The sequence below is a fragment of the Nicotiana tabacum genome, chromosome 10 (assembly GCF_000715075.1).
Source record: "Nicotiana tabacum cultivar K326 chromosome 10, ASM71507v2, whole genome shotgun sequence".
Classification (NCBI taxonomy): Eukaryota; Viridiplantae; Streptophyta; class Magnoliopsida; order Solanales; family Solanaceae; genus Nicotiana; species Nicotiana tabacum.
In genome coordinates, this window is record NC_134089.1 from 9,945,866 (window position 1) to 9,962,775 (window position 16,910).

General features: G+C 35.4%; 2 protein-coding genes across 2 annotated transcripts; one reads left to right on the forward strand and one right to left on the reverse strand.

Annotated features, from left to right (window-relative positions):
• The first annotated feature begins 1,480 nt into the window (after positions 1-1,480).
• On the forward strand, positions 1,481-10,288 carry LOC107774271 (putative pectinesterase 15). Its single transcript, XM_075223585.1, has 5 exons — positions 1,481-1,936; positions 2,037-2,196; positions 2,883-3,089; positions 9,128-9,378; positions 9,891-10,288. The coding sequence occupies exons 1-5, from the start codon at positions 1,488-1,490 to the stop codon at positions 10,042-10,044; spliced, it is 1,221 nt and encodes a 406-aa protein (XP_075079686.1). The 5' UTR covers positions 1,481-1,487; the 3' UTR covers positions 10,045-10,288.
• Positions 10,289-12,527: 2,239 nt separating this feature from the next.
• On the reverse strand, positions 12,528-13,908 carry LOC107774270 (UDP-glycosyltransferase 73C6-like). Its single transcript, XM_075223586.1, has 2 exons — positions 13,328-13,908; positions 12,528-13,230 (listed from the first exon to the last, which is right to left on the reverse strand). Exons 1-2 carry the CDS (start codon positions 13,906-13,908, stop codon positions 12,528-12,530), a joined length of 1,284 nt encoding a protein of 427 aa, XP_075079687.1.
• Between the last annotated feature and the right edge of the window lie 3,002 nt (positions 13,909-16,910).

The window sequence follows — 16,910 nt, forward strand, 5'->3', positions numbered from 1 at the left end:
GGGTCCACGTATAGTAAATATACATAAAATAAAAAAATTATATAGCAATATAGTGTAATTTTCCGGCGAAGGAGTGTCGCTTGACACCCCTTGGTTCAATGTGGCTCCGCAACTGTGCCTTAATTTCAATTTTTACAATAGGAAATATTTGGTTGAAGAAACGTTCTCTTTTGATGCCATATTAACACAGCCATTATTCCACCGGCCAAATCCAACTTCTACCTTTGAAAAGTTTACTTACCAACAAAAGTTATAGTGAAGTAGTAAATACTCTTTCTTTCTTAACTAAAAATCTTGGGTTCGAGCATGAAGTTGCTTTTGTTAGAAAATATTTTACCCTTTGACATTTTTTGGTGCGAATCCGGATTCGGGCCCTATTATGGGTACCAGACAACAACAACAACAACAACGACCCAGTATAATCCCGCTAGTGGGGTCTGGGGAGGGTAATATGTACGCAGACCTTACCCCTACCCCGAAGGGTAGAGAGGCTGTTTCCAGGAGACCCTCGGCTCAAAAAAGCAATAGGAGATGATATATTAGTACCATAAAAATGCATAATAAAAATAACAACCATATATAAGAGATATGAAATACAGAAATACGAAATACGAAAATACGAAATAGATGGCTGGTATAAGTATAACTAGAAGGTAAAGCCCTGCATCAATAGACGATCAATGACATTCCTAGTCTAACTCCTAACTGGATAGTCTCACTCTATTGTGCTATAGAAATATTCACACTCTCCCCTAACCTACAACCTTAATGCTCGACCTCCATAATTCTCTATCAAGGGCCATGTCCTCAGTAATCCTAAGTCGCGCTATGTCCTGTCTGATCACCTCTCCCCAATACTTCTTAGGTCATTATGGGTACCAGACACCGGATGAGAAATCCAAAGAGAAGAATTCATTTTTTTCCAAATAAACAACATATATAAGTGACACTTTGCATTACACATTCATCATTAACTCACACCAAAATGGGCAATTAAAATGTCATTTCTGATTTCTCCTTTGTACAATTCTTGGCGTGTCAATCATCCAATCTCCACATTTTTCCTTCTTTTGCATCACAAAATGTATGTCACTAGAGACCCTTTCTCCACACTTCTCTTACCTCCTACACACACACACACACACACACACACACACACACACACACACACACACACACACACACACACACACACACATATATATATATATATATATATATATATATATATATATATATATATATATATATATATATATATATATATTTATATTCAACGAGTTTAACTGTATCTCTTATCAAAGTTTCCACAAATATATTAGACTATGTTATCTGAATTCATAATTTCAAATGAACAATATATTTAGCGAGAAGAACTTTAAAATTCAACTCATCAAGTTTAAATAGAGAATTCGTCTCTGACTATATTAACTCTTCAAATCCACCATAGAAAAAAAGCAAAAACATCAACCAAAACAAATCTTACTATGAGTAACACTAGAAGGACCATTCTCTTTTGGTTTATCACCTTAGTCATTGCACTCTTTTCCATCATATTTTCCCTCTATTTCAACCACTCTTCCACAAATAGTTCCATTGAAAACACAAGTGTGGAAAGTAGCCTTGGACTAGCTATTCTACCAAGGGTTTTCATGCAAAGTGTCCTAGAGGATTTCTTTAATATTTTCAAAGAGATTATTATTACTCGTCGCCACCACCACCATCACCATCACCACCACAGAAGGAGGAGGCATAAACCTAAATGTGACAATTCTAAATGGAACTCCAAGCTTGTATCTATATATGGCGTTTCCCGTGTTATTAGCGTTGATTTATATGGTTGTGCAAATTTTAGCAACGTACAAAAGGCCATTGATGCTGCTCCTGATTTTAGCTCTACTAGATCACTTATAATACTCGATTCGGGAACATACAAGTAATCATCTTTAATTTTTCCCTCGATGTTATCTTATGATGTTTCATCTTTCCTTGAGTTGAAAGTCTATTGGAAACAACATCCTACCTTATCAAAGTAGGGGTAAAGTCTACGATACAAATTTGATAATACAAGGCCAAGGTTACCTTAATACTATTATCTCATGGAATGATACTGCTAATTCTACTGGTGGAACTGCCAATAGCTTTACTGTTGCTATTTATGCTTCAAATTTCATAGCATACAATATCAGCTTCCAGGTACAATATTTTTTTAAAGTAAAATAATCAATTTTTAAGTTTTTTTTTTTTTTTTTTTTTTTTTTTTTTGGTGTTATGTAAATTTTATAGAGTTTGAATTATCTATGGTTCGATGTTGTCGATTGGATCTATGTTCTTATTTTTTTTTTGTTTTTTTTATAATGGTGGTATCTGGGCTAGTGGTGCACTGCACCATGACGACTCCAATTGATACAGACAAACCTCACTATAACAGTCACGTCTGTTCTAATATTTTTTGGCTGTTATATATAGTGAAGTGCTGTTATAAAGAATATATATTATATACTCCCTTCATTCCAATTTATGTGAACCTGTTTGACTGGGCATGGAGTTTAAGAAAAAATGAAGACTTTTGAAATTTGTGGTCCTAAACAAGTCAAAAAGAGGCCCAGAGTATTTAATTTGTGTGGTTATAAAAGCTTCTCATTAAGGGTAGAATTGTAAATTTAAGCTAAATTATTACCAAATTTAGAAAGGGGTCATTCTTTTTGGAACGGATCAAAAAGGAAATAGGTTCACATAAATATAACATAACATAAATAGTTGGTTCCAAAAAAAGAACTTGACTGTTATAGTGATGTGCTATTATAAAGGATGACAGTTGTAGAGAGATTTAACCTTGCTAACTCCTATCAGTGTTCTTATTTTTTTTTTTTTTTATTAAGAATACAGCACCTACTCCTTTGCCTGGTGATGTTGGAGCACAGGCATTGGCTATAAGAGTAGGAGGAGATCAAGCTGCATTTTATGGTTGTGGATTTTATGGAGCACAAGATACTCTTAATGATGATAGAGGAAGACATTATTTTAAAGAATGCTTTATTCAAGGATCCATTGATTTTATCTTTGGAAATGGTAGATCACTCTATGAGGTATAATTTTTTTAATTTTGATTATTTAAATCATAGTGTTGTTTTGTTTTATTTTGACCAAAGATTTTTCAATCAAATTATTGATAAAGTAGTCAAGTCCAGAAATACATAAAACTCGCTTATGTTCATGCTCAACTGTCGTATTAATGTAAGATTAATTCTTTTATCCTTAATTAAAGATTTCATATTTAAATCGCGAAAATGAAAAAACTCCTAATAATTAAGGGACCTTTCTCCTTTACTAGGTTGCCAGTGGGTTTCAAATACATAAATGAAACAAAAACAAAAACAAGATTATTGTGGTCCGCTATGAAGGTGATGCTGCGTACAATAAATCCTTTGTAATTCGACTTTTTTCCGAACTCTGTGTATAACGGGAGTTTAGTGCACCGGGCTGCCTTTTGTATCACAACTCACAAGATTATTGTGGTCCTTCGTGAAGGTGAAAATTTTCAGGCTAAACGAAATTTCTAAATAGAATAACACTTGCCTGTGATTTGCTAATATGTTACATACCAAATAAAGTAAAAATTTGATGTTTGTTGCTCGTAATCTCTTTATAAAATCAGACTATGCTGCAACCACAGAGCATACTTAGACAGTACCTTGGCTCTGATACCAATTGTTGCGGAAGCCAAATGTATATAGTGTGAATGAGTCACAACTACTATACCAAAAATTATGACAACCACCAAATAATAAATAAGACAATAAAGCAACAATAAAGAGAACACCAGAATTTACGAGGTTCGGCCAATTTTGCCTACTTCCTCGGACACAACTAATATTTTATTCCACTCCAAAAATACAAGTGAAATAATACTAAAGAGAGAAGATACAAATGCCTTAAGAAGATAAGAAGGCAAATGAGATGTGTATTTAAATCCTAAACATTATGCCTCCTTTTATAGGGTGAAATTCCCACCCACTTCACTCCTCAACCGATGTGGGACAATTTTGACACTCAACAAATCTCCACCTTGGCAAAATTCTACATCTTCAATTTTTTCTCAGTAACAAATTTTGGTTGTGTCTTCATCTTCAATCTTCAGTGTTCAACAATGTTGATCAAATCCAAACAATATTGAAACTTGACCGCAGTCACCACTTTTGTCAGCATATCAGCAGGATTCTATGTAGTATGAATTTTCTTCACCGTGACTCCACCTTCTTCTATGATTTCTCGTATGAAATGATATCGAACATCAATGTGCTTCGTCCTTGCATGATAAACTTGGTTCTTCGTTAATTGAATAGCACTTTGACTATCACAAAAAATTGTGATACTTTTTTGTCCAATACTCCTTTAGCAACCCCTGAAGCCAAATTGCCTCCTTCACAACCTCTGTAATAGCCATGTACTCTGCATCTGTTGTAGACAAAGCAACTGTTGACTGCAAAGTAGACTTCCAACTAACTGGTGCCTTCGCAAAAGTAAACACATAACCAGTAGTTGATCTTCGTTTGTCCAGATCACCCGCAAAATTTGAGTCACAATATCCAACTACAGATTGATTGCATTCTTGCTCAAAAACTAACCTAACATCTACAATATTATGAATATACCGTAGAATCCACTTCACGGCTTGCCAATGCTCCTTTCTTGGATTATGCATATATCTGCTAATAACTCCAACAACTTGTGAAATGTCAGGTTTCGTACAGACCATTGCATACATCAAGCTACCAACAGCATTTGCGTATGGTACCCTGGACATATACTCCTGTTTAGCTTTATCTTTTGGAGACATAGTAGTACTTAGCTTAAAATGGGGAGCAAGTAGAGTACTAACTGGATTAGCCTTCATCTATGCTAAAACGTTGTAGTACTCTCTTCAAATATTCCTTTTGAGATAAACAAAGTTTCTTTGAACGTCTATCTTATTATCTCCATGCCAAGAATTTTCTTTGCCTCACTCAGATCCTTCATCTTGAACTCCTTCTTCAGTTGAATCTTCAACTTATCAATTTCTTCCGAATTCTTGGAAGCTATCAACATATCATCAACATATATGAGAAGATATACAAAGGAACCATCTTCAAGCTTGCACAAATACACACAATGATCGAATTTGCTTCTCTTGTACCTTTGCCGCAACATAAACTTGTCAAATCGCTTGTACCATTGTCTAGAAGATTGTTTCAATCCGTACAACGATTTTTCAAGTTTGCACACCATATTTTCTTTTCTAGCAACTTTGAATCCTTCTGGCTGAGTCATGTAGATTTTCTCCTCCAAGTTTTCATGTAAAAACGCAGTTTTTACATCCATCTGAACTAGTTCCAAATCCAACTGTGCTACCAAAGCCAACATAATTCTAATGGAGGAATGTTTTACAACTGGAGAAAACATTTCATTGTAATCAATTCCCTTCTTTTGAACATATCCTTTGGCCACCAATCTTGCTTTGTAGCGAACATATTCTTGGTTAGGAAATCCTTCTTTCTTTGCAAATACCCATTTGCACCCAATTGCTTTCTTTCCAATCGGGAGATTGGCCAATCTCCATGGATGATTCTGATGAAGGGACTGTATTTCATCATTCATGAAAATCTTCCACTTATCTTCTTCTGAACTTTGGACTGCATTTTTATAAGTGGTAGGAACGTCATCAGCTATAATTGAGGCGGCACAAGCAACCGTCTCTATAAGACGAATAGGTTTTGTTATTGTCCTTTTTGGCCTGCTAGTTGCAATTGATTCAAGTTGTTGTTGAGGTTCCTGAGTTGGAATCTCCCTCTCTACTGGCTCTTCTCCCAGAGGATAATCTTCATTTGTTTCCTCCTCTGCTTCTTGTACAGGAAAAATAAATTTTCCCTCAAACTCCACCTGCTTAGAAGAACCCTCATTTTGTTACCAATCTTCTGTTAACTTATTTACCATAGCAGATTCATCAAATGTAACATCCTTGTTGAATATTACTTTCTTTGTCATAGGACACCATAAGCGATATCCTTTGACTCCAGAAGTAATCCCTATAAAAATAGCCTTCTTTGCCCTTGGATCCAATTTTGACTCTGTCACATGATAATATGCAGTTGAGCCAAATACGTGCAAAGAGTCATAATCTACAACAGGCTTTCCATACCATTTTTCAAATGGTGTCTTGCCATCAATAACAGCAGATAGTAAGCGATTAATGAGGTGAAATGCATATGTAACTGCCTCAGCCCAAAATTCTTTGCCCAAGCCAGCATTGGACAACATACACCGGACCTTTTCCAGCAAGGTCCGGTTAATACGTTCTGCCACTCCATTCTGTTGTGGTGTATGTCTGACAGTGAAGTGTCAGATGATGCCATCATTTTCACAGACCTTATTAAAATGATCATTTTTGTATTCACCTCCATTGTTTGTGCGAATACACTTGGTCCTCCTGCCTATTTGATTCTCCACCGTCATTTTTCATTTGAGAAAAATTCCCAACACTTCATCTTTGCTCTTCATTGTATACACCCACACTCTTCGGGAAAAATCATCAACAAAGGTTACAAAATAGTGCTTCCCACCCAATGAAGGTATTTTGGAAGGACCCCAAACATCAGAGTGTACATAATCCAATATGCCTTTAGTATTATGGATCGCTGTACCAAATTTAACCCTTCTTTGTTTCCCTGTGACACAATGCTCGCAAAACTCCAAGTTTCAAGCCTTTACTCCTTTTAACAATCCTTGATCTGATAGGTTTTTCAAGGATTTTCCTCCAGCATGTCCCAAGCGCATGTGCCATAGCCTGGTTGCTTCTGCCTCTTTTTCGTCACTGGATGTTACTGTCCCTGTCCCAATAACTATACTACCGCAATAACGGTACATGTTATTGTTCTTCCGATTGGCCTTCATTACCACTAGTGCACCGGAGCATACTCTCATCACTCCATTTTCTGCAATGGTTTTGAACCCTTTTGATTCTATGGCTCCCACAGAGATGAGATTTTTCTTCAAACCCGGTACATATCGAACATCTATTAATGTTTTGATCATTCCATCATGGTTCCTTAATCGTATTGAACCAATTCCATATGAGGTAAGAGGGCTGTTATCCGTTGTGTGGACGACTCCATATTCTCCTTCTTGAAAATCCACGAACCAGTCCCTGTTGGGACACATATGATAGCTACAATCCGAGTCCATCAACCATATGTCTGATGATATTGATGGCTCTGTTGTAACTAATGAGAAGTATGAATCATCACCATCAACTACATTTGAATCCATAATGGCATTTTCATTGTTATGTTTGGCCTTATTCTTCAACTTTGGACAATCTTTCTTCTAGTGCCCCTTTTCTCGACAAAAGGCACATTCATCTTTGCTGGGTTTAGATCTTGACTTGGATCTTCCTTTCTTTGTCCTTGTTTGATTTTGAGGACGATCCCTCACAACCAGTGCTTCTCCTTCTCCGCCCTTCTGTTTTTCTCCCTTTCTTTGTTCATAGCTGTACAAAGCCGAATAAACTTCTCTGAGAGAAATTTCGTCATTTCCATGGAGTAGTGTAGTTTCAAGGTGCTCGTACTTATCAGGAAGTGACCCCAACAACATCAAGGCCAAGTCACCATCATCAAAAGTTGCATCCATATTTTGCAAATCTGTGACCAACTTATTAAAACTGGTGATATGTTCATTCATCGTGGTACCAGGAACATAGGTGAAGCGAAACAGTCTCTTCTTCATGTACAATTTATTTTGACTATTTTTCTTCAAAAATTTATCCTTTGCTTTCCATAATTTACTTGCAGAAGTTTCCTTTGTGTATGAATATTTTTGCTCTCTAGAAAGGTAGGATTGAATAGTACCGCAAGCAACACGGTTGATAATTCTCCAATCTTCTTCTCCAATATCATCTGGTCTTTTTTCTTCAATGGCAAGATCTAGCCCTTGTTGAAAAAGGACATCTAGAACCTCGCCTTGCCACATCCCAAAATGTCCTGACCCGTCAACAATTTCTATCGCAGATTTTGCATTTGACACAATTCTTGTCATAAGCGAAGATGCCAATGATGACGTATTGTTGACACTTGATGTAGATTCTTCTTGTTTATTATCTCCCATCTTTGATACAAATATTATTTAATAGCTGACGACACAAATCAAGATATTTCCTTTCTGGCGTGGAAAATCAGACTAAGCTGCAACCACAGAGCATACTCAGACAGAACCTTGACTTAGTTACCAAGATAAATCTTTTCTGATGTGAAAGATCAGACTATACTGCAACCACAGAGCATACTTAGACAGTACCTTGGCTCTGATACTAATTGTTGCGGAAGCCAAATGTATATAGTGTGAATGAGTCACAACTATTATACTAAAAATTATGACAACCACCAAATAATAAATAAGACAATAAAACAACAATAAAAGGAACACCAGAATTTACGAGGTTCGACCAATTTTGCCTACTTCCTCGGACACAACCAATATTTTATTCCACTCCAAAAATACAAGTGAAATAATACTAAAGAGAGAAGATACAAATGCTTTAAGAAGATAAGAAGGCAAATGAGAGGTGTATTTAAATCCTAAACATTAGGCCTCCTTTTATAGGGTGAAATTCCCACCCAATTCACTCCCCAACCGATGTGGGATAATTTTGACACTCAACAAAAACAACATAAGCTAACTAGTTTTTGGACTAGTAATTGAAAAATAGTTGTCTTTGCAGAGTCATTGAAAAATAGTCACTATTTTACGCGGAGATAAACTCTGGACAAAAATAATCTAGCTGAAACACGAAAAGTTCCAGCGTAATATGTTAGATTATGGAGCTCATGCTTATAAACCTACAACATATTATGTTGGAACTCCAACACATTGTGAAATTCAGCATATTATGCTGAAATCTCATATGTAAAAAATTCGAACTCCAGCATATTATGCTGGAATTTTTCCAAAATTTTAAGTTTGTTTTTGTTCAGATTTTATTTTTACATGAAAAAGGGACTAACTTTCAATTATTTTTGAAATTACAGCTAATTTTCAATTAAAATTAGCAATTATAAATCAGGCTATTTCTAATTTTTCCGCAATTCTTTTTTAGGATTGCACAATAAGTTCAATAGCAAAAGAAGGAACACGTGGAGTTGGAGGATCAATCACAGCACAAGGAAAGAATTCAGAGACAGAGAAATCTGGATTTTCATTTGTGAATTGCAGTATTATTGGCACTGGAAAAGTGTGGCTTGGCCGAGCTTGGGGCGCTTTTGCTACTGTTGTCTTCTCCAACACTTATATGTCTGATGTGGTTTCCTCTGATGGCTGGAATGATTGGAGAGATCCTACTAAAGACCAGTAAGTGGAGACTTTAACTTTTCCAATTCTAATTTCACGCTCACTCGGGTTCAGGAAAGGGCCGCACCCGCGAGGGATATGATATAGACAACCTACCCTAATGTAAGTATTAGTAGTTGCTTTCACGATTCGAACCCGTGATTTATAGTCACACGATAACTTTACTGTTTCCCCGAATATACAAAAAATTGATTTAGGATTTATGAAATTATGGTGTGTTTGGTACGATAGTAGTCATTTTCTAGAATTTTTTTGAAAATACTTTTCATTTAGAGATCCAATTGAAATTTCTGATATAACAGTAAATACAAGACTTGAATTATATGAGCCAGACGTTTTGCTTTTACTGTTATTTTCTATAATTTATTTGATGAGTGGATATATAACTTCCGATATAACAGTAAAAGCAAGACTATTAGGTGAATCGACTCATTAATTCCCGTCGAAATAGGATGGATTAATGCAAAATCTTCAATTATCTCTTAATCCTCGTCAATGTATACGTTTTGCAGGACAGTATTCTTTGGGGAGTACGAGTGTTATGGGGCAGGAGCCAACTACACATTTAGGGTACCCTACTCAAAGCAGTTGAAGCAGAATGAGGCAGCACTTTACATGGATGTTTCATTTATAGATGGACAGGAATGGCTTCTTAATATGAAGTAAACACTATATTCACTAACATAGGCTCAAAAATTAAGAGTTTAAAGAAAATTTACTGATTAATGTATTTTAATTTGCTAGTCGGTCCTGATTTGTTTGGAATTGAGGTGTAGCTGTTGTTGTAAATATGTTGCTAGTATATTAAGGGCAACACAATGCACAAAACATCTCGCATTCACGTAGGATCCGGGGAAGGGCCGCACCCCAAAAGATATGATATAGATAGCCTACCCTAATCTTATGAATATATACGAATGCATTTTCTCTTATGTTAGAAATCATAATATATTTGTCCTACATCAGTTGTGTTAAAAATTTCAATATGCAAATCCTTCTGAAATACATCTATCTAGTCTAATTATCCTTCTCACCTATTCGTTAACTTAATTAAAAAAAACTATAATTAATGGGATCTTACCATCTATTCATTGTACTTTGAAATTAGATTAAAATTTTTATAAGTGCCTAACCATTTTATACTATATAACAAATGTAGACATTAACTATAACAACAATTTAAAGCTAGCCCATGCTTAATTCTCCACCTTCCAAAATTCAACATATGCCACCTCTTTACATCAAACACACACTGTAAAATTATTGATAATAATTTCCTTTGGTAAAACATTTGTTATAGAAAGTACTTAGCTTTTATGGAAAAAGAATTTGGGGTATTATCACTTTTAGTCCGCGCCAAAAACTATTTATATTTAGTAGCCGAAAAAGTATATAAAACCTGTATAATTTTTGTATATAACATACAGAATGTGTATATATATAAAAAATATACATATTTTATACATTTGCTATTATTTTTACAGCGGCTATACAACGTCATTTTTTCAAAGAATTTTCCGTCCAAAAAAACACAAACCCGATAAAAATTCGGGGCATTTGCATCTATACCCGCTTTTTGGGTCACGTTTTAACTTGTGCCTGCTTTGCAAAAAAAACTGCAAGCATACCCACGTTTTTGCGTAACTTCAGCATACGAGGTTGAAGTAACAAAGACAATCACGCAAAACTTCAGCATTCTTGTAGACGGGACTGAAGTAGCAAGTGTGCTGAACCAAGTGTGTTGAAGTTTTTGTTTTGTAACTGGCGAACTTCAGCTCTAGAGCTGAAGTTTTTGTTTTTGTAATTGGGGAACTTCAGTTCTAGAGCTGAAGTTTTTGTTTTGTAACTGACGAACTCCAGCTCTAGAGCTAAAGTTTTTGTTTTGTAACTGGGGAACTTCAGCTCTAGAGCTGAAGTTTTGGTTTGTAACTGACGAACTTCAGCTCTCTAGAGCTGAAGTTTTTGTTTGTAACTGGCGAATTTCAGCTTTCTTAGAATTGAACTTCAGCCTACTACATTGTGAATGCTCCATATATCTTCTCAGCTTGTTGGAAGGTTTGTCTCTTATTTAGCTAATTTTAAAGCAAAGATAGATTGTCTTTGTTGGAATATCTGGAGCAACCAAAGAGAAACTGATCTTCAAGAGTGAGGACTAAAACGATGAGGATAGCCCCATCTCCGAGGTGTCAACCTCAAGTAATTTTCTACGGTACTGTTTTTTGTCCATCGACAAGGACATGCATGTACTTTGCTAGATGTTAACCATCACATACCCCTTTTGCAGGATCACTTTCTAATGTTTGCCACAAGAAGTAACAGTACCAAAAAAACTAAATTCTTTAATCTATTGTAACATATGAATTCATTAGGTTGTCAAGCCTCTGCTGGAGGAGAAGACAAGAAAAAAGATGAAAAGCTTTGAATTTTTTTTAATGGAACTATCGGATTGAGGGCGAATATAACTTTGAGGAGGAGAAAGGGGGCTGAAGTTATTTAAAAAGTGGATACAAGTTAAAACTTTTTAAAAAAATGGGTATAGGTTAAATGAGGGCGACCAAATAAGGCGCCCCATGCAATTTTTACTAAAAATTCAAGACTTAGACAAGACAAGTCACACTGAATAAGCCCAATAAAAGGCTCAAATTTGAAAAACAAGGTTTAGCCCAATGCTTCTGTACCCAAAGAAATGTAAATGTAGAAAAATGAACCTAAAAAACCGCCACGCTTAAACAAAAAATACTATACAGATGTATAATATATGTATAATTAGTGTAAATCTATGTGTACCAACTAGAAAAATTAAACAGTAAACCCGTCGAGTCCGAATGTAAGAGAATGACTTATCAACGTTGGGCCCAAGTGTGTTGCTCTGCGCTATATTTCAAACCGATACTCTTTCAAAGAATCCGCTCAAGAAAAATGACACAAATATAAAATTATTTTTGCTTAATAATAGTATCGATATTCATATACTTAAAGGGTCATTTAATTTAAGGTATATGGTAAATAATTCTGGTATAAAATTCAATACATATTAAGTTTGCAACATATAACTCGGGTCTCGTCATTAATAATATAATCTCTGCATAACTAATAGTACATAGTTTCTGATATAAAACTCGGAATAACTAATGTAATGCTATGACCCCCTAATTGTTCACTAGCTGCATGACATCTTGAATCAATAACTTGATATTCAAATAAGAAGATCCCCTTTCTTTCATTGCCTCCTTTGACATTATTGCTAATTCCTTTGCTCTTTTTCTTCTTTCTTCACTTTCTAATCCTTCATTCATTAGTTGATTTATTGCTTTCTTGACTTCCTCTTTCTTAACCAAAACCTTATTCTTCTCTTCAATCCCAACTCGAATTCCAATCTGTAAAACATTCACAATTAACTTCTCATTGTAAAATTGATCAGCGAACATTGGAAAAGTAATCATCGGTATGCCATAAGTAATTCCTTCTAAAGTCGAATTCCATCCACAATGCGTTAAGAATCCTCCGATCGACGGATGAGATAAGATCATAAGTTGTGGTGCCCAACCTTTAATAATTATGCCTCTTCCTTTTACCTTCTCTTCAAAATTTTCATCACTTAGCCATTTCTCAACTTCTGATGAAACATTTAATCCTCTAATTATCCATATAAAAGGCACATTTGATGATTCCAACCCTAATCCAATTTCTTTTATTTGCAAGAATGACATGTGACAAAGGCTACCAAATGAAACATAAACCACAGATTTTGGCTTCATTGAATTAAGCCAAGTCAAATAACTATGCTCCTTATTGATAGAACTCTCGTTACTTCTGTGCATTATCTCATCCATTTTTTGTTGCATAATGATACTGGACCAATACAAAAAACATTTTTCATGATTTTCTTGTATTCATCAATGTACAAGGGCTCCAATTCGTCGAATGTATTAATCAACGTACCTCGTACCTCGTAGCTCCAATACTGGACCATTTAATTTGGTGTACAACACTTTGCACATCATCAGATTGCTTTGTTGTAGTCTCATTAGGTAACTCAGAATTTCTAGTTCCAGTTTCTTGAGAACAAAGGAGAGCAAAACAAGAAATTGTTTGAAAAACATACCTTGGTATCTTGAATTTGTCAGCTATTTCTTGAGTCCAATAAAGACCACCAGTTGAAATGATACAACTTGGTTTTGTTTCCATTTTTTGAATTATTTCTTCTAGTGGTTGTTTTAATGTCTCACAAGCTAAAAAAAATTCTTTGTATAAATTTGTAGAAGGAAGTGAATCCATATTTTCACATCCCTTAGGTAAACCAAGTTCTTCACATGGAAATTGAAGGGAAATGAGTTGGATTTTGAGGTTAAAATTTAAAGATTGAGTGATTAATGATTTGTACCTTTGAGCATTGAGGGGTGTGGTGATAATTGAGACATTAATTCCATATTGGGCTAATAATTTTGCAAAATCAGTTAAAGGTATTATATGGCTTTGGGACATTAGAGGAATCAATAGGAAATGGAGTTGTTTATCTTTGGAAATCATTGTGAATAATAAAGCTTAATTTGCATATAATGGTCTAAGTAATGTTTACTTTAGTAACTCTCATGGGTGACATTTATAGAAAAATGAATTGGATTCTGAATTAGAATGGTTTAATTACTTACCAAAAATTCACGAGATTTATAGAATATGAAATCGAATTCTGATTATAGTAGTATGATCTGTACTATCAATTGAGAAAGGTTATAATTAGCTTACCAAAATCTGATGTTTTAGTTTTTAGATATGTTAATTAGTTACACAAAAGAATGATTTCCAAGGTAAGTACTTAAAGACTTACTAAATTTAATGGGTTTCCACACGAAACCAACTTTCTATTGTGATAAATTAAATGAAGCCTAAGCGGTCACCACATTTTGTTGATGTTGGTTGAGGAGTTTGATGTATTGAGAAGAGTGTCAAGCTAATAGAAGGAAAAAATATTTAAAAAAGAAAAGCAATAAATTATTAGACAAGATTTATATGATTTGACAATTTTTGTCTACTCCACGGCCACATAAAGGATAACTATTTATTAATTGAAGAGAAAAGAGAAGTTGAGAGATGATCTGCAAATGAAAATGCAGACCCTTTTTATAGGCATTTGGATGCCCTGCCGATTTAAGCACTTACGCTATAGGAAAAGAATTCAATCTGCCGACGTAAGCACTTACGTCATAAGAAAAAAAATTCAAAGATGAATTCTTCCGCCTATTATTTTTCTTCTCTCTTTGACTTTTCTTTCTTTTGTTTTGTCTACTTTTCTTTCTTTCACGTGCAACAATAGGTTTTCTCCTATCAATCTCCCCCTCAAACCTATGTTACATCAAGAAAGAAATTTAAAAAGGATTTGCTATTCTCTGTTGGCGCCTTCACGCTATCAGTTTTGAGGGCTAATTGAGGCAGTGCACATCCTCAATTTGTCAACACCTATAACTTTGGTCAACATGTCTGACGGGTTCTTTGATCCTGGTATCTTCTGCAGGGAAAGAGTTCCTTCACTTATCAGCTCTCGGATATGATGATATCTCAATGGGATGTGCTTTGATCTTGCATAAAATACTGGATTCTTTGCAAGATGAGTTGCACTCTGGCTATCGCTGAAAAGCTCACAATTGTCCTGCTCTTTAAGAAAATTCTTGAGCCAAAAAATCTCTTTTTCAGCTTCTGAGATTGCCATGTACTCTACTTCAGTGGTAGATAGAGCAATACTTTTCTGAAGTCTGGACATCTAGCTAATAACAGTACCACCCAAGGTGAACACGTAGCATGTGATACTTTTTCGATTATCCAGATCGCCGCCTAAATTTGCATCAGCAAAATCTTGTAAGATAATATTGTTCTTTTTAAAACAAAGTACCATACCTGAGGTGCCTTTCAAATATCGTAATATCTATTTTATAGCTTTCCAATGCTCCTTTCCTGGATATTACATGTATCTACTGACAACTCCAACTGCATGGGCTATGTCAGGTCTAATACAAACCATATCATACATCAAACTTCCTATTGCTGAGGCATATGAAACTTTGGTCATGTACTTCCTTTCTTCATCTGTCTTTGGTGATTGGTTCTTTGACAGATTAAGATGGCTTCCGAGTGGAGTGTTTCTGGTCTTTGCATCATGAAGACTAAACTTATGTAGTACCTTCTAAATGTATTTTTCTTGAGGCAACTTTAAACTTACGACCTGTTTCTGCTAATCCCCATCCCAAGAATTTGCTTAGTTGGTCCTAAGTCTTTCATTTCAAACTCATCCGCTAGTTTATCACGACCCAAAATTCAACTAGTCGTGATGGAACCTAACCCCAACCCGCTAGGTAGACTAATTAAAAATATCCAATTCCAATGAAATTAAATAAATAATTAAATAGAAAAGATTATATGAATCTTATACTTTCCCCAAGGATTGGTAGTACAAATCATAAGCTTCTAAGAATAGAGTTTACAAAGCTGGTGTGAAATAAATACATCATCCCGTCTGAAAAGTACATAAACAGAGTTTTATGATTCTAAGGCTACCATGAACAAGAGACAGCTACAACCGAAACACAGGTACATCTTCAAATCTAGCTCCCATCGGACACAACAACATCATCAGTCAACATATACACGCAAGGTACAGAAGTGTAGTATGAGTACAACTAACCCCATGTACTCAATAAGTAACAAACCTAACCTTAGATTGAAAGTAGTGACGAGCTGGAATAAAGGTCGGGTCCAACACCAATAACCAACAACAGTTCATAACCACGCAAAGCAAGTAATGAAAGAAGAAACTCAGAGATAAAATGCTCAACTTTCTCATAGTTTTCCGAAAAATAGTTCTGCTTTTCAAGTATATCAGTGAAAAATCCAAATCATTTATCAAAATCATCGAAAATACAAGTACGTTCGAAAATTGTGATTTTTCCCCAAAAATCCTTTCAACAATGAATGAGATATTTCATTTTTCTTTCCGGATAGCAAGTGTAAAATACCTCTCTATGCCCATATATCAATACGTGTGAGAAGTCATGAATGACGTGATACCATACAACATGAGAAAAATACATCTTTATACCTGTACGTCACGTGTGCATGTTAATGCCATGTATCTCAGAGATAAATCATGTTCTCACACTCTCAGAGTACCCAATCTCACTATCTCACACTTTCTCTCATCATGCTCAATCACTCAGTACTGTATATGGCCAATCCGGCCCAGGGAAGATCTATCCCGAAATATATATATCAACTGACCAATAATCACTCAGTATTGAGTAGGGCCCAATCCAGCTCGTGGGGAAGATCCATCCCCAGGTATTTAAATGGTTCGAACAAAATCCATGTCCAGGGAAGATCCATCCCTCAATATAATCTACCGCGCTCACTAGGGGTGTGTGCAGACTCTGGAGGGGTTCCTTCAGCCCAAGCGCTATCATAAATCAGTATAACCGCTGCGGCGCACAACCCAATCCCATATATATAATCAATATAACATGCTGCGACGTGAAGCCCGATCC